The following is an 18,594-nucleotide window of genomic DNA, read 5'->3' as shown; positions in this document are numbered from 1 at the left end:
TGAAATTGACATGATTGATATTATAAACCCAGGCAAAAAAAGGGTAAAACTAAAACCTTGAGGAAAATAAAAACACATGTAGAAGCTAATTACTGGAGATGAGCCAGCTCTCGTTAATTTGCTCATCTCCAAATTACAAAACACGTCTTGCTAATTGCTAATGTGCTGCCTGCATTTTCTAGTTGTGGTTGGCAATGGAAAGGGCCTTGTGAAGATTTCTGAAAGCTTTCTCGTAGCGCAAGAATCCCATGAACCAGAAGTCGAAATCATCGTGGGTAACTATTTCAATGTACTTCTGTTGTGGTTTGTTGACATTCTCGCTTTGGTTCACTGTTTTGATCTTCCTTATTGGTATCCGAACTTTGTAATGCGTTCTGAGGAGTTGCAGTTGTCCAGCAGCAGCAGGACCAGAAGCAGGAGGAGAAGGGAGAGTGATGGGTCTTTCGCTGCAAAAAGCAAGCTTTTGGGTAGAAATGAAAAGGAGGCCAGGAATGGGACCGGCGGTGGTGGATAGGTAGCATTGGGAGGCCTTCAAGAGCTCTTCTCCTTGGCTGACACCGAATATCTGTTTAAAAATATTGGCCCTCCCACCCTCTTGAATGATTCTTGCCCCCAAACTCAACTTGCCCTTCACTGTTTCTGACAGCTTGTGCCCAAGTTTCACTGCAATTCGAATTCCAATTTATTCACATATGCAAGTATAAATATATATATATATATATATATATATATATATATATATATATCATCTATGATTGATTCTATAGCTTAATTAGGTTGTATTAGGAGGACAGGAATTAATAAGACCGACTGACTCTCACCGTGGTCGCGTATCCTGTATGCGAAACTGCTACTTTTCTTCCCTAATTTTTTGTTGAGGCCCTTCCTCGAATCATCTCCATCTGTACTTGCAAAAATATATACATTAACTACACTTGCAAAACAAACAAGCATACAGTAGAGAGACGAAGAGAGAGGGGGACGTACAGGTGGAGGTGGCTTTGAAGGAGGAAGATGAGTGTGCAGAAGAAGAAGGACTATGGCATAAGCTGATAGGTTCAGATAAAGAAGATGCCTGCCTTTGCCTTTCTGGTGTTGTATCACTATCATAATCATACGAGTGCATCATGTACGGACTGCTACTGGCAACAAATTGATCTGCAAATTTCTCATTCATTTCCACTTTCTAAACTTTCTGAACTCTGAAAGATGTTGTAAGCGTGTATAGATCTGCCTGCGTGCCTGCGTGCCTGCGTGCCTGCAGCCTCCTCTCCTTAAAAGATGGTGCTTCATGTGCTAATTTATCACCGTCTTTATAATTGTATCTGGCAATTCAATAGCATCAATATTATATTATATTATATTAGAAGAATTGCTCTTATTATATTATATTATATTCAAGCGACAAGCATCAAGCACCCACCACAAGGAAGGAAGTTTCAAAGATTCTGCTCATACATAATATTATATGGCGTTGTTGACTATATATCGAAGAACCTTGTTACCCTATTTTGAATGAAACATCCTTCTAGAACACGTCGCAATTTCATGGCAATTGCCAGTTGCCTGCCTAGGCCCAGGCCCAGGCCCATCTTGGAAAATTGTAAGAGGAAAAACTAGAGTCAACAAAGGGTGGCTGTGGCTCAAGGTCAAGAAGATAAAAGGACATTCAACTCAATTCAACAATAAGACAATTTGGATAAACCCCTAAAAGGAGGAGGAGGGCTACTCCTTCCCCCTTTCCATTAGTTGTGTACTTGTGTGCCTTTGTCTAGGTTTCACAACAAACTAACTATAAATTACAATAAAGAGAGTGTATGCTGCTGTCTGTGCTGTGCTAGAATTGCCTCCACCATATCCATGTGAGTCCAAGACTGCCCTTAACACCAGACTGCCAGTTCGGAATAGTGGCGGAAGGAGGATGAGGTAATTCGCTTGGCACCATTTCATTTGAGTTTTTGAGATTTTATTAGTGATTTGATTGGAAGGAATTGAATTGAATTGAATTTCCTAATGACAGACTAACCATGCCAGCGTTGTCTATTCAATAGCCAATATTTCTCCACCCTCCTATTGTCCTTGCCCAATGGCCCGACGGGATAAGATAAGGACCCTCACCAAACACGACAATGGCAATGGCACTGCCATCCCTTTTATTTTATTTTATTTTTTATTTTTTGTTTCTTTTCAATAAACAATATTATCTACACTAAGGTTAGTGGGGAAGTGGATTAAGCCTCACAATGGCTAGCAATTTGGTTCAAATTTGCTTTGACAAGAATCGAACATAATGTCTCACATTTACAAGTAAAACGGAATACTATTAGACCGTAGTACTAAGCGACGAATTCATCATCTTATTTACAAAAACAATAAAAACAATTCAAATTAGGATAACTCTTAAACTAAGCGAATGAGGTTTCTTAATCCAAAATGGATTATTCATAACTTTGCCAAATATTTTGTCAATGATGTGATTTTGACGCCTCTACACAAAATGCTCATCGTTTCTTTTAAATTACCACATTACACAAAAGGATTAAACCTGTAAAACAAGTCGAATAACACGACAAGGTTAGGAAAAAAAAAAAGACAAACATGTATGTCAAGATGCACATTAGTTTGAGAAGTGAGAGCTAGGCAAGCCAACATATAATCCTAAAACAAAGCAGCACGAGCAGCAGGTAGAGAGGAATCATGTCATATCATAGTTGGAGAAGACAAGCTCATGTTAGAAAAATTGTCACCAACAAAATTTCATTCGCGATAATGTGATAGGCGTAGAAAGGTAAATGTAAAATTTGTTGCCCCACGTAAGGAAATAAATATACAAAATAATCTAACGAAGGCCAAATTTGTGTACAAGCAAAATGATCATGATGCATGCAAAGGGATCATCTTCGGATTCCTTCCACATAATCCTCCTCATCAAACAATCCAGACTTTTGAAATTTGATCCAACAGTTAAAGTTAGTATAACTTTTAGAGTGAGCTTGTGTTTGTAGCCGTTGGATCAAATTTTAAGGATCTCGATTGTTTAATATGCAGAATTAGGTGGTCCATTAAGTAGTGTTCAGGGTTGTCCATGATACACTTGAAGCAAAAAAAAAAAGCTTGGAAATGTCCTTAAGAGATCCTTCGAATGTCTCGTATGGGACCCAAGAGTGCCCACCAATGTTTGGTAAAATGCTCACTCGATAGATCACTCGGCGGCAAGCATCTACAAAACTCGGTAGGATTCGCTTGGCATTTGTTAACATGCTCCCTATGAAGCTTTGTAGCATAGCTGATCATATGACTACATGTCAACTAATTGTTTGAGTGTTGTGCGCGCTGTTTCCATTTAAAAAAAAAAAAAGTTGAATCTTTTATATTAAGTTGAGAGTTGAGACCCCGAAATTAGAAATCCATATCTGTCACTGCGTGTTTGCGATCTTGCAGACGATGTATGATCTCTTTCTCAATCTCACTGGTTTGATTTATTTTTCTTTTTTAATCGGTACACACGTGTATAGTATACGCGCGCCCAACTAGGATCTTTTCCTAAACTATTCTCTATTCCTAAGGATAATGACATGGACCCGTAATTTTAGCCACATAATTTTATTTGTAGAACCAAAACTAAATAAAGCAGCACTCTGGGTCTCAGTGGCCATATCTGCCAATTATTTCGTGTTGTTTGGCTGATCTGTCTAGTATTCAACACTCAGGAATAACAATGGTTCAGTTTGAGAACGAAAAATGCTATATTTATCTCCACAACTACGAAAATTAATCATATTTATCCGCAAATTAACGATCAGGGATTATTCATAACAATACTCATTAGGTAACGGATTTCCCATCAATTAACGGTTATATCCATCTTCATCAATACAAAAATATATTCGTTCAGTTGACGCATAATAAATTAGTAGATATTAATTTCGTTATTAAACATTTAATGTATAAAATGATTCAATGAACGAATCTTGTAGAGTATAAAAATTAAAATATTGAATTTAAATCATTAACGATGTCGGTTGATATTTTATATCTCTCATAAGAACCATTAAACTCTCTTTGATTTTGATTCAAAACTTTTTAACTTTCTCACAAACTACTCAAACAATGCAACTTTTGTATTCTCAAGTAATGAGTTCGTTGAATAATGAATACACACACACACTATATATATATATATATATATATATATATATATATATATATATTATCGTTCAATAATATTATATAGGGTTTTTATCATAAAGATTTTTTAAATCAATCCACCATATCAAGATAGTCATTGAAATTGAAATGTAATTTTTGAAAATGAGTGTCACAAATCAATAGTCTTTCTGTCACATATATGTCAAAATTTTTGTTATGTGCTGATGTGACACATAACTAAGACCTACAAGTTTATTTAAATTTGTCATGGATTAAAAATGTTTAAAAAAAATTTAAAAAAATTTATTTTATATGATTAAAAATCCTAAAAAGGGAAAAAAAGAAAAAAGAAGGAGAAGATGCATTATCTTCTTCCCGAACTGAACTTGCAGCCCGTGAATCCCAGAATATCAGAGCTTATATTCTGCAAAGGTAGATGAGTTATTGTTTGGACCAAATTTACATCATCAGTCCGTGCAATCAAGATCGTTGAGTAAGTATAGTTCTTAACCGTCGGATTGAAAAGTGAAGATATTTTTGTTATTATTAAAAGATAATATTATGTTTTTTGTCATAGTAATTATTTTTTAATTTGGATTATCTTAGCATTATATCTTCGAACAAGTATACAGTTCGAGTGAACTTGGGATTATTGCTATCAGATTAGAGAAACTTGGTAGATAAGGTTTGAAAAGCCATGGTGCATGTGCGGATGGTTTATGGAGAAGCCTAGATAGGCTTGGCTTTTGGTGGTGATGTGATAAGTCTAAGATTTAATAGTCTTAGATAATGATGACAAGCCTAGGTAGGCTAGGCTATGATGATAAGACTTTTATTTGGATAGGTTTTTGTGAGGTTTGGAAAATAGTGAACATCTATATGAAGGATATGCCTTGGTCTCTTATGCGGATTAATTTCAGTTCCGCGGAAAAGAATTGCAGTTGGACTCTACAAGCACCATCAGGCTGTGCTAGGTAGATATCCAATGCTATAAATACATGAAGGCTACGCAACATTCAGGGACCTCCAACTTAACACACAAACTGTCATGCGCAAACCTTCGTTTTATGCGAAACCTCTCAACAACCTTGAGATTTTTATTTTCCTTTTTCGCCAACACATCTTCTTGAGATTTTTATTTTCCTTTTTCCTCAACACATCTTCAGTTTGGATAAACAGCATTGTGAATGCAACCGGTGAACATCTTCAGTTTGGATAAACATCACTGTTGTCGTAGAATCAGCCGATCGTGAAGCACCTTCAGTTTGGATAAACAGCACTGCGACGGGGCCGACTGGTTATCTATCCAAGTCTCGGTCGAGAAGGATTTTCGAATCCTTATTGGCAGAGGTCATCTCATTAGCCTTTTTGGCGAAGTGAAATGTTACAAGTTACTACATTCGGCACATTGAAAGCCGAATTTGATATTGAACTTCGCAGAACTAGCAGCCTTGTCTTCAGGCTCAAGAATTCGAAGGTCGAGATGTGTTCCTTCCTCGGCCGCAGTCGCAAGATCAAGAAGTCAGCAACGCACCCAACGCAACATCAACAAATTTTACACCTCGCTCGAGCTCGGCCAACGAGTTGGCATGCCCGCATACAACCGAAGGACGTAGTTAGCTCATTAGTTACTCGACCTGCGCGCCACGTAGGTTGGTAGTTTTTAGGGTCAACAGTTACAGAAAAATTAAACAAGAAAAAAGATACATATACTAATAGATTAATTATAAGGATAAGAAGAAAACAAGATGGAGATGATCCCCACCCTTTCATCCCCGGCTCTGACTACACCGGCAGTTTAATTTGAAACAAGGGATTTATGTCAAACGGCAGTTTAAAATATGCGTGCCTGTGCTTAATTTGAAACAAGGAAAGGGAATTTTTAACTCTTCTTATAATTTCCCATGGTTTCCTACTACTACTATTATTATTATTATTAACCTTTTTGGGTATGTTTGGATGAGAGTTTTATAAAATTCAAGGGATTTATGTCAAACTAAAAAAAACTGAACTATAAATGTAGCATAGAGGCATTAAATAAAGATGGCATTATCCACACCCATTCACCTCTCACTCAACCTTTGTTAATTTCTATAATTTGATTTTCTTCAATTCATTCGATATGACAATTAAAAATTGTGAGGAATGTAGAAGATAAAAAAAATGTGTGTGAAGAGTACCATCCTTAAACAAACCAACCATGAGCATTACAAAAGTATGTCAGTGAGATTTGCAAAACTCTAATTGGGAGGTGTCATTTACAAAACCCTTCCATATGCTTTTATAACCCTCATGCAGGGTTTCTCTAATCCCTTCCACACATTATTTTATGGTCAATTTCTTCATAACTTGACATCAATCCTTTGAATCTTGTAAAACCCTCGTCCAAACATACCCTTGATAAAGAACAAAACATGGGCAAAACAACAATTTTGGACCGTATAAGACAATACTCTTCTTCAACCAATCTTTATTTATTAACATATTTTTATCGTGTAAATGTGAAATTAAAGATTATTTAGTCATCTATATATATCAAATCAACAATTTTAATAAGAATTAACATCCTTATATTGAATGTTCTATTTATTTAATGATGGCAGTTATATATGTAAATATTAGTAAAGTGTAAATAATAGTCTTTTGTCGCATATGTAATACCAATTGTAACTCCTATATATATTCTACTCTAGAGATTAATGAATATACAAGAAATTCCCCATATATTGTTTTTATGTATTTTTGGTATTTAGCATGTTGAATTCAACTTTTAAAACATATGAATGACTAAAGGGCTAGTTAATGACTAAAGGGCTAGTTTGTTATTATTGTGCTTTAAAAAAAACTAATTTGCTTTAATAATAAATAGCTGTAAAATAAAGTTGTTAATTTTTTTTTTGTAAAGTGAACTTTTATATAAAACTGATGTGAATATATTAAATGATTAAAAATGATATGATATTAAATATAATAATTGCCAAAGAAAATAATGTCAGGGCAAAAATTGTAATTTTGTAAAATATATGGGGGTATACTTGCCATTTGAAAACGTTGTTCACTATGCTCTAAAGAAACACTTTTTTCAGAAGCATGGTAAACTCTACTTCTGTTTTTCTACTGTCATTGATAGCATTTGATGTTCCAAATTTTCTTAATAAGCTACCTTTAATAAAAGTACTACAACTCTAAATCAGCCCTAAATAATTTACAAGCAGTTGTGGTATGATGAAATAAGAAAGAAAAATGCTAAGAAGACTCTCTATAGATTAGAGTCCCACTTTGAAAAGTTTCCTTGACATTTCTAAGTAAGAAATTTATGACCTTATTTAAAAAAAAAAAAGGATACCCTCTTAACCGTTGGATTTGACTTTAATAAAATCATGTGGTTGAGATTCTGTGGTCTGTGATTTAATCTCAACCACATAATTTCATTAAAGTCAAATCTAATGGTTAAGAGGATGTCCCTATTTTTTTTTTAAAAACGGGATTCCTTCCCTTAAAAGGCCTGTATATATATATATATTATTTTATTTTTTAAATCTGGAACAAACAATATTATCTAAATTAATGGGAAAAAAGATAAGTTTAGCCTCACAATGAGCTAACAATAACGTGCTTTAAATTTATCTTTGACAAGAATCAAACCTAAAACTTCTTATTTATAAGTAAAAAAAAATACTACTACATTGTAGTTCTAAATAGCTAGTTATGAAAGTTGAAGCTTTGAAATGCGTGTCCGTAAGATAGATGAAGACGTAGATTTCGAGGTGTTGGTTGTTCAACTTGCTCGCTAATCCCTTTCCTTTCCCACCTCTAAGGCTGGTATTTATTTAATACTTGATAATTAATTGCAGAGAGTATTAATGTATGATGTATTCAGGATACGAATGATTAGTATTATTAGTTGACCTGAGTTGGCCGTTAACCCCTGGTTCCCTACTAAAAGGGAAGCCTCGCAGTTTCTTTCTCAAGCCAAGTGGAAAGAAGCGGATGAAGTTATTTGAATTTTTGAAATTTAATTCAACGGTTAAAAATAAAGATTTATTTTAAAAATTATATTAATTTTAACTGTTGAATTAAATTTTAAAAATCTGGATCACATCCGTCAACTTTGGTATAAAAGATTTAGAGATAATCTATTTCCAGTAGAAAAATCCGTATGATGGGGTCACTCTTGTGCACGCCTAACCTGTTACTCGTCCACCTGTCAAGTGAGAGTGTAGCTTAATTTGTATATTTCAACATTTCTGTATCGTCCGCACTCCACGACCCCACACACACACGAGTCGCAGACGTATTCAATATTCATGTCTCTTTCGTTTCCTTGGAAAAACCTTTCCCTTTCTTTTACTCTGTTTTTTACTCCTTTTTAACTTTTCTTAGAATATCATCAAATTTCAGTCCTTTATTTCGCTTTAAATTGCAGGCTCCTCCTTTCATGGACTCTCTCAGTAGTGAGTCGTACTCGTATTATATATTCCACACTACTAGGACTACTACCACCACAGGCAGGCAGACAGGCAGGCAGGATTCCAATACATAACAATTGTACAATAGTATTAGTAGTAAGATGGGGGGTCTAGACACTCAGAGGCCGTATCAACTTGAAGAAGATGATAACGATCGTCATCATCATAACATAAATTCATCACCATCATCAGGAGATGCGGAGCTGGATTCCCAGCACCAGACTATGACAACGAACAAGAAGAAGAACAAGTACGTGGTGGTGGAAGACGATGACGATGACACGGCAAAGGAAGAATTACTGTCGGTGGAGAAGTTGTTCGAGAACCAACCAGTGCCGTCATGGCGGGAGCAGCTCACGTTCAGAGCCTTCTTCATAAGCTTCGTCCTCAGCATCCTCTTCAGCGTCATCGTCATGAAGCTCAACCTCACCACCGGTATTATCCCCTCTCTCAACGTCTCTGCGGGTCTCTTGGGCTTCTTCTTTGTCAGGACTTGGACCAAGTTCCTCGAGAGGTGCGGCCTCCTCAACCAGCCCTTCACCAGGCAGGAGAACACCGTCATCCAGACCTGCGTCGTTGCCTCCTCCGGGATCGCCTTCAGCGGTGCGCTATTCTTTCATTATTCTTGATTTGCTAGTTTCATCAGATTAATATTCAATTCAGAACTAGATCCTCTGCCATCCATCCATCCGTCCGTCCATCTTAAGGATGAGATGAGACCGAGGGAAACTACCGTGCCCAACATCTTAAACTAATACTTCCATTATTTTGTTGATTTTCAATTATATATTTGCTTCTGTGACTGTCATGCTGGCTAATCTTCTTGGAAGAACCTGAGTGTTTTTTCTATTAGGAAACAGGAAAATTATTAAAACGAACCAGACAACCATGTTCATGACATAAATACATCACTAATATATATACAGAGTACAAGTATTTGTTTCATTTGTTTTTTTTTTTTTTTTTTTTTTAACTTTCGGGGATTAAGCAGTTAGGCCGTCACAAGTTTACTTGATTACTATTTGATGTATATGTAATTAAATAGTAGGACCTTTTTTACCAGAGGAGATCAAGAAAAGGGGGGAATCTGATTAGTTGTCAAATGTTAGGCAACTCAACCCCATGAGGATACACAGGCGAAGATTTTCCAACAGATCAGCTAGTTGTTCGTTATACTGGTGGCTGTATCAAGGGTTTGTTGGCTGTGCGTTATTCTCTCCAAACCATGTCAGCTCTTGTGTTGAGATTGGTCATGGAGATTGTTTACCTATATTTGACGCCACACCCCCAGTCTTGTAAATCTTCTCTTTTTAATAATATTATATCGTTTCTTCTAAAAAATAATGAAGAGCTAGCTAATAAGCCACTGTTAAAACTGGATCCATCACTGTTAGAGGACTGAAAATCTTCCATTGTTGAATTCAGTGTGCTGCCAGTATTAAGAGATGCCACAACTTTGCTGTGGCCCGAAAGGTTGGACACAGAGGAGTCATGGATTGTGTGGCTGTGTTGCGTACTAGGATGCATCCTGCTATATATTCCTAGTGTTAAATTCCTTCCGTTTGATTATGTATTGATATGTTATGTACAAACTGACCACAGGAGGGTTTGGGAGCTATCTGTTTGGAATGAGCGAACGCATTGCCCAGCAATCCAAAGACAGGAGTGACACAAAAGATCCAGGATTGCTCTGGATCATTGGCTTTCTCTTTGTTGTTAGCTTTCTGGGCCTCTTCTCAGTCGTGCCTCTCCGAAAGGTACACTAGCTACTAGACACACACACGCATGCGCGCGCGCACCCACCCACTCAATGCATTCCATTTCCTATCATAAGATAGAATCCATTATGTATAGTTCGCAAATAGAGAAAAGAGCATTGCCGGGCAGTGTATATCAAAGTTTAATGTATACATGTTCATTGACATATATGGTTGGTAATTTCAGATCATGATCATAGACTTCAAATTGACATATCCAAGTGGCACTGCAACTGCTCACCTTATCAACAGTTTCCACACTCCCGAAGGAGTCAAGCTAGCCAAGTAAGGCACCATCAAACCTCATTCCTATATACACACCAGTTGTGTCTCTCTAAACTCTAATGACTCTATTCTACTCTTTTAATTAGGAAACAAGTAAGGGAGTTGGGCAAGTTCTTCTCCTTCAGTTTTTTGTGGGGGTTCTTTCAGTGGTTCTATACTGCCGGAGACAATTGTGGATTTGCAAGCTTCCCTTCACTTGGCCTCAAAGCGTATCAGAATGAGTAATACTTATATACCACCCCTGCCCCATCCTTAATTGGTTTTCTTATTTGCGTGCGATGATATGAATAAATGTTCAGTTCTGGTTATTAATCATACGTGCTCCTGAATTGGAATTGAATTCGCAGGTTCTTCTTTGATTTCTCTGCAACATATGTTGGAGTGGGGATGATTTGCCCCTACAATGTGAACATATCAGTTCTTCTTGGAGGCATTCTTTCCTGGGGATTAATGTGGCCTCTCATAGAAACCAGGAGTGGTGATTGGTACGATAAAGAGCTCAGCCCAAAAAGCATGAATGGCCTTCAAGGTTACAAGGTGATCGGTTTTCCAGCTCAAGAAAAAACCTTAATTAATAATAATATTCTTCCAATGCATATATGTAAGGATGTGTGTCAATGGAACTTATCATGTACTTGTTTAAATAGGTCTTCATTGCCATTGCCCTGATCCTTGGTGATGGGCTATACAACTTCGTGAAGGTGCTAAGTCGAACCCTCATTGCCTTGCAATCTCAACTCCGAAGCAAAGATGCAAGCGGCATCCTCCCTGTTAAGAAACATCAAGGCTCTCCAGATGTGAGCTCTGAGCTGTCTTATGATGACCAGCGGCGGACCCAGCTGTTTCTTAAAGACCAAATCCCAGCGTGGATAGCTGTTGGAGGGTATGTTGTGTTTGCTGCAATCTCAATTGCCACTGTGCCGCACATATTTCCCCAACTCAAGTGGTACTATATATTGGTCATCTACCTCTTTGCACCCACGTTGGCTTTCTGTAATGCATACGGTTGTGGCCTCACTGACTGGTCCCTGGCATCCACTTACGGTAAGGTGGCCATCTTCACGATTGGGGCATGGGCCGGTTCTGCACATGGTGGTGTTCTTGCTGGACTAGCAGCATGTGGAGTTATGATGAACATTGTGTCGACAGCCTCTGATCTAACCCAGGATTTCAAGACCGGCTACCTAACCTTGGCTTCCCCTCGGTCCATGTTTGTGAGCCAAGTCGTTGGGACAGCAATGGGTTGTGTAGTTTCTCCTTGTGTGTTTTGGCTCTTCTACAAGGCCTTCAGTGACCTCGGAATACCTGAAAGTGCGTATCCATCTCCCTTTGCTGTTGTGTACCGTAACATAGCTGTCTTGGCGGTAGAAGGTGTAAAATCTCTACCCAAGAACTGCCTCTTGCTTTGTGGCATCTTCTTTGGGGCGGCCATTGCCATAAACGTGCTCAAGGATTGCCTTGGTAAAAAGAGGGGACGCTTTGTTCCACTACCAATGGCAATGGCAATCCCTTTCTATCTAGGGTCGTATTTTGCGATCGACATGTGCATTGGGAGCTTGATAGTGTTTTTGTGGGGAAGGGTAAACAAAGGCAAGGCAGACGCTTTTGTCCCTGCCGTAGCTTCTGGTTTGATTTGCGGGGACGGTACTTGGACTTTGCCTGCTTCAATACTCGCTCTTGCCGGGGTTCAGCCGCCAATTTGCATGAAGTTTTTGTCAAGCTCACAAAACACTAGAGTTGATGCATTCATAGCTGGTAAAGCGCGCTAATTAAGTTCATCCCCATCCCCATGCCTCCCCCTATGCATGATATCATATATGTGTATGTATATATATGAATCATCTGTACAAGTCTTTGGAAGGAAGGTTTGCATCGAATTTGCTTATGAAACAATCAAATATTATCTCCCAATAATCTAAAAACTTAATCCTGGTTGGTGGACCGCTGTGTCAATTCTCGTCAACTGGTAAATGTTCATCATGGTGGATCCAACTCTTTATTTTTTATTTTTTGTTACTTGTATATTTGTAGCTCAGTAAATGGTAAAAACCGCTTTCAAATGCCTTGTCTAGTTTTCTTTACTTTAATGCTCAACTTATGATTACATGGAGCAATGATCCCTTAATTTTAGTTCTTGAACCACAACTCGGAATTGGACCCACGTCCAGAAGCCAATGCTTCAACTTTCTCCAATATAAGGCAAGGCCTATCCAAATCATCAACAACACTCTACTTAAATGTGACGACGCTACATCAAAATAATAATGTTTGATGTGAGTGAAAATTGCAATACATGGCAACGTGTCAATTTGTGAGACCACTGACCTCAAGCAGCCCAATCTTCATCACTAAGATCCGTATCCTACACAAAGCATAAACTCAAGAAATCATTATTTTCGACAGTAATTAAGGTCAACTTCCAGTCAACATGGAAATGTTATTACTAGAGCACTGCATCCAAAATCATTATCAGTTTAAAAAAAAATCATGGCAATTTCAATGATCAGCGCCCAAAATGCCAAGGCACCAGATATGCCATCACCAATCACGCATCTTAATTTCAAGGAATTGCACCAAAAAATTAAAAAATCCATATCCATGACACTATAATTAAAATTTTAAATAAAGTAGGAATTACCTGCGATTCTGAGGTGCTTTCTTCAATATCATCCTCTTCAACCTACATGTTTATGCACACCTCAACACTTCAGAAAGTAGAATGTAATAATTACTTAAACAACAATCTTACCACATAAAAGGTAATCGAGCATTAACAAGTTAAGAGAGCAAATCTCTAGAATTGTAATTGGATAATCATGTTTTTGAAAAAGATCATAATGTTTAAGTGACCAGGCCCTTGCCCAGCTTCTGCAAAAGGGAGCCAAGTTTTTTAAGTTGGATACTAAACAGGCCCCCAAAATATATAATACATTTTACCAAATTAAAGCGCATCAAACATACTTCTATATAAGATATACTCTAAAAAACTCCTTTCTGGCTGGTTAGATTGCATTATAAGAGCACTATCCACCTCATCATGGCTAGAGATGCCCTCTGATAAACCACTTCCCTCTTCTTTTCAATCTTTCCACCTCCACCCCCATCTCAAAAGGAAGCACAAAAATACACAATCTTACTTTTACACTGAGAAATACATTTTAATTTAGAGTAAAAGCTTTGATAACAATTATTAACTAAAAATCCGCACAAAATAAAAGGGAAACAATAATGGCCACAGTACAAAAAGAATCACCCCAGACACAAACGTACCTCATTTTTTTTCTTCTTTGCCAGGCTTTTGCCTCCTACAGAAACACAGACGTCATAAGTGCTAACTTTCCCACATGTAGATGCATGCATAAGAGAAACAAATAATAAAAATAGAAAAAGGTAACTATCCGGGAGATGTATAATAATAGAAAAAAGGTTGCAATTCCATAAATATTTAATAAACTAGATCAAATTATACACTCAAAACCATATCACATCCGATGCCACTCTAATCTGACATAGTGTTGCTAACGAGCAAACAATGATGAAGATGTGAGCACAGAGGCCTGAAGGAAACAACAGCTGTTTAACTCTACCTTTATCACTGCTCACATTATCATGAGAACTCCCAACTAATGAAAACAATTACTCCTGTATGCAGCACTGAACAAGGTGAAGTTGTAGTTTTGGGCAGCACTCAACAACCCCACCATCACTAAAAATTAATTGAGCAATAAAAGACGGAAAAAGATCATGCACCTCATCAGATAACAAACAGTTACTATTCCCAGATAGGACGTCAAGAACTCCGCATTTCATAAGTTCATAAACACACAATCAGTAGACTAAACTGTAATCTATACCACTCTTACCAAACTTGACTAAAATGGTTATATGAATCTCCCTCCTCCTACCTCCTAAGCATACTGATAAGTTCATAAACATGTAATCACCTCTTCATCAAATAATTTATCTCCTCGAGTATACTGACAAGTATATATTTATTAGCTACCATAATGGGCACAGAGAGAGAGAGAGAGAGAGAGAGAGAGAGAGAGAGACCCGCATCCTTTTCCTTGGCAGTTTTTGCCTTTTTCCTGGGTCCTGCATCCTGCAACAACAACAAACTAGGTCAGCTACAACACTCCGATGCAAAGCAGTCATGGCGAAGACAAGGATAAAATCAGCTAGAATTGTAGTTTGAAATGGCAGGGAGAAGGGGGAAGGAGCATTAAGAACAAAATGTAACCAGATTAACCTTCTTCCTTGAATCAGTTTGGTGCGGCTTCTGGCCAGAATCTGGAAAACATCAACATCACTCACTATTCTGAGTACTCAAATCCCAATATTTTCATAATAAGCGTAATTTGGAAGAATTAACAACCTTTGGGAGATGCAGGTTTCCTTGGGCCTTTTGGTGTTTTATGAACCTGTGAAGAGGGAAGCTGTACTTGACTTTGCATGCTGGAGTCCACTTTCTGCAACACATTGAAAATTTTCAGAGCATTGTAAGCATTAAGAGGAAAAAGAAGGAAAATTCTGATAAAGGGAATAGAAGGAAAATTCTGATAAAGGGAAGGAAAATGGCAATGCATGATGCAATGTTCTCTTTTTGACATGCCAAGAATCATCAAGTTCACTCTGATTAGCTGTTTCATTTTGGTTTTCAGTTACATGCTTCGTGGTAGTTCTGAAACATACCCTAGCTACATAACAAGTACTCGCAAATCATAATCCTAAGAATAAAAGTTTAAAAAAAAAAATAGACTTACCTTCTTCTCCACTTTCTTAAACAATGTAGATATAGTAGTTTGAATGAGCGAACCATGATTTCTATGAGAGTCCTCTTTAGATGTAGTCCCAGCAAAGGCAGAATGTGACTCTTTCTTTGATTTAGCTTCGGACAGAGAGGAATCTTCATTTTGCTTGGGAGTTTGAGCTCCTTTCATACGATCCTCATTATCAATGTCTGCATCTCCAAAGCTGAGATTGTCAGTCTGTATCTACCAGTTAAGGGAATCAGTTGCAATATAGCAAGCTGAGATGGAAGTTTGATACAAGGAGCATGGTAAACCTGAGTTCAAATTACGATATATATAATTAAAATGCTGGAGTTTACAAAATTAAGACAGTAAAATCTAGGATATTTCCACTACTGTGCTTCCCAGATGAAGAATCAAGTCTTCCAACTTTTTTATCTTCTCCTTCAGCTGAGGGGGTATCACTTTCAGCAGAATCATCTCCAGAAGAAGCTTCTCCAAACCTGAACAAAGTGACAGATCAAGAGTTGAAGCAAGATATGGGCACATCACAGGGCAGTAGGTGCTCATTTCTTTTATTAATATTCAATAAAAAGAAAATATATCAAAATGGTTAATTATCTATGCTACGTAAGTATGTAACTGAAGGTATTTCGCAGAATATCATGAAGACAAGTGTCTAATAGTTTACACAGTATTCATAGAGACTACACAACATTCCATGATAGACCATAGACTGAAAAGTAATGAATGCATTCATGTCTTCCACAAGCTACATGTGAAAGCACATTGGACATAAGGGCCCTTTGTAACTATTTGCAACATGTTTGATTGTTTTCTTTTTTCCTTGGAATGATAAAACTATACTACACAGAGGAACGTTAATTAGAAAGGCCTGAAAAGGAAAATATGGACATGTTGCTTAAATGAAAAATAAAATGTTGGTTTCATTACTATCCTTCAAAGATGGCCTCAGAACATATAAGGTATGTCTGTGTGTCTGTTTTCCTGTACAAATATGTATACCTATATATGTATCATAGGTTGCACACTTTGTTTTGCATGTATTTAATTTATGCAACTGCTGATTTCTTTATGAGAATATCTAATGAGTACAATAAAAGGCAATGCCAGTACTTGAATTTTTTTCCTGCAGTTCTTGCTGAATGTCGAACTGGTGTTGCCTTCATTAATTCATTGTTTTCTTCATCTGATAAATTATCTTCAACCTTGTTATGTGGGGAATACTCTTCAACATATGTAGTTTCATTTTTACTATCACTTTGCTTTTTGGCAGATGTTGAACCTGCGCCACCTTGAAAGTCGAACTCAGAGTGTTGTCCCTGAGACCAACAAATTCCGACAGTAGATCATCAGAAAGCAGCGATATGCACACCCTACAACATGTATAACCTATGTGAATAGAAACCAACCTCAGTCAATTCCTTAGGAAAATCAAGTTGGGCTTCCTCGGGATTCTCATCTTTTGTCCCAATCCACCAAGCATCGGAAAATACAATCTGGGACATGAAAAGCTACTGCTGATAAGCCTGATATAGATATGTAAAACATGCTTTCTGAACCTCAGTTTCATACAACAAGCACCCGACCTTAGACAAACAATAATATAAGTGTATATAACGGGTAGTGGCGCATGGGAAGTTCTGAGAACTGAGAAGCTTAGAAACATATTGTTCTCCAAATCAAAGGAGAGGAAATTTGTTGGAAAGGGGTCCTTGAAGGAATTACAAAACAAGAAGATTCCAGGTGGAAGTTGTATAAGACAATAACTCTAAAATCATTATGTACACATTTGCCTTTAGGAGTTACAACGTTTAGAATACAAGTTTTCAAGCATATCAGCTTTGCAATTCTTCTGCCTCATTCTCTACCAACAAATGGCTGATATGAAACTATCAACTCCCATTAACCCTATTTTTTTTCTTCTCATTTCTAGAAAATTGAAAGAATTGAAATGATTATATCGAAAATCATTCGAGCAGGTCAATCCTCCTTGGTCAAATTCATATGATATTTTAGAGCAGTTGCACTGGTCATCAACCAAGCCTATGAACAAAATGATATATATGCATATATATACCAAAGCAGCAACTTGAAAATCAATGCGGTAAACAAAGTTGTACTTGTGCAGAGTTATAAAAAGGCACCGACCATATTATCGAAGTAGTCCTCGCACATGACACTCTTTCCACCCTTGGGGAACTGCATTGTCAGATACCTGTTCTTGGGGAACACAAGAGTCCCAAACAACTTCATCTGACCCTGAAAAGTGGAAACAGAAACAACTGAGACAAGTGGGAGAAAGAAAATCGGGGATGAAAGTAGTAGAGGTCACCGACCGACCAGAGGGAATTGGAGGTAGAGGACGGGGTTCTTGGTGTCCAAATCCTTGAGGTCGCCGATCTTACCACCTCCAATGGGGGCAAGGAGGCCAGGGAAGGAGAAGAGGAACTTGTTCTTCCGCTGAGATTTCTTCACAATGTCCTTGCCATGCTGCTTAAGGACACCGTTTGAAGGTGTGAGAGGCGCGAGGGGCTTTGCAGGGATCTCTGAGAGCTGGTTGTTGGAGAAGGCGAGGGCTTTGAGCCTCTTCCGCTGCGCGACCTCAGGTTCTGCCTCTGCCTCTGCCCCTTCATCATCTTCGTGTTTCCGCTTCTTCGATGACGAGGTCCGCGCCATTTTGATTCAACCGGACCGGAGACCACCAACCCTACCTCCTGTCTCTGTAGGGTTTTAAACCTCTCTCTCTAAAATGTCTATTGCACCCAACAGACCCGACCCAAGTATTGTCCTAGAGGCATAAAAGTTCTTGGAATAGGCAACCATGGATCATATCTTACTCGGATGTTCTTCCCCTCACCCACCCTCCAGCAGATCCCCGCTTTTAGCACTTTCCGGGATCTGCTTTCGAATACCTTCGTACAAATAAAAATGGGAATGGGCCTATCCGACTAATGCCTGCCTATGCCGATCCAGTGCGAAGCTCCGATAATATTTATTTTAACCAAAAATTATATTGTTACATTAAAAAATTAATCTTGTATTATTTATTTTACTTTTTATTTTGTCTTTAGCGTTAAAACTTAAACATAGTGTTATAGTCATATATAAAATTACTACAATGGTTTTACTGACTTTTGAAAAAAAAAATTATTTTCTTTG

The 18,594-nt window shown here is 37.7% G+C and overlaps 3 protein-coding genes and 1 long non-coding RNA gene across 9 annotated transcripts; 2 read left to right on the top strand and 2 right to left on the bottom strand.

Moving 5' to 3' along the window:
• Positions 1-1,551, bottom strand: LOC126600986 (putative GEM-like protein 8). The gene is made up of 4 exons (XM_050267679.1): positions 1,424-1,551; positions 988-1,325; positions 822-902; positions 1-663 (listed from the first exon to the last, which is right to left on the bottom strand). Exons 2-4 carry the CDS (start codon positions 1,175-1,177, stop codon positions 179-181), a joined length of 756 nt encoding a protein of 251 aa, XP_050123636.1. The 5' UTR covers positions 1,178-1,325; positions 1,424-1,551; the 3' UTR covers positions 1-178.
• A 138-nt stretch (positions 1,552-1,689) lies between these two features.
• On the top strand, positions 1,690-2,313 carry LOC126600987 (uncharacterized). The gene is made up of 2 exons (XR_007615654.1): positions 1,690-1,926; positions 2,021-2,313. It is a non-coding gene; the product is annotated as an uncharacterized LOC126600987 (long non-coding RNA).
• A 6,245-nt stretch (positions 2,314-8,558) lies between these two features.
• Positions 8,559-12,637, top strand: LOC126599732 (probable metal-nicotianamine transporter YSL7). The gene is made up of 6 exons (XM_050266147.1): positions 8,559-9,221; positions 10,221-10,375; positions 10,563-10,660; positions 10,747-10,881; positions 11,008-11,197; positions 11,308-12,637. The coding sequence occupies exons 1-6, from the start codon at positions 8,720-8,722 to the stop codon at positions 12,427-12,429; spliced, it is 2,202 nt and encodes a 733-aa protein (XP_050122104.1). The 5' UTR covers positions 8,559-8,719; the 3' UTR covers positions 12,430-12,637.
• A 63-nt stretch (positions 12,638-12,700) lies between these two features.
• LOC126599735 (DNA-binding protein RHL1) lies at positions 12,701-18,370 on the bottom strand. Of its 6 annotated transcripts, none has more exons than XR_007615231.1 (13): positions 17,776-18,370; positions 17,584-17,694; positions 16,845-16,931; positions 16,549-16,754; positions 15,799-15,914; positions 15,424-15,650; positions 15,036-15,129; positions 14,901-14,950; positions 14,714-14,762; positions 13,923-13,965; positions 13,299-13,333; positions 12,986-13,022; positions 12,701-12,866 (listed from the first exon to the last, which is right to left on the bottom strand). XR_007615231.1 is itself a non-coding variant. In XM_050266151.1 (13 exons), exons 1-12 carry the CDS (start codon positions 18,109-18,111, stop codon positions 12,987-12,989), a joined length of 1,389 nt encoding a protein of 462 aa, XP_050122108.1. In that variant the 5' UTR covers positions 18,112-18,369; the 3' UTR covers positions 12,701-12,866; position 12,986. The 6 variants fall into 6 exon arrangements, 5 of the variants coding, with proteins under 5 accessions (XP_050122108.1, XP_050122110.1, XP_050122106.1 ...); XM_050266151.1 differs by having other exon boundaries at positions 13,299-13,340; positions 13,931-13,965; positions 17,776-18,369; XM_050266153.1 differs by having other exon boundaries at positions 12,701-13,022.
• Between the last annotated feature and the right edge of the window lie 224 nt (positions 18,371-18,594).

Source organism: Malus sylvestris, chromosome 14, assembly GCF_916048215.2.
Source record: "Malus sylvestris chromosome 14, drMalSylv7.2, whole genome shotgun sequence".
Taxonomy (NCBI): Eukaryota; Viridiplantae; Streptophyta; class Magnoliopsida; order Rosales; family Rosaceae; genus Malus; species Malus sylvestris.
The sequence above is the reverse complement of the archived record's forward strand: the minus strand, read 5'-3'. Positions and strand labels throughout refer to the sequence as shown.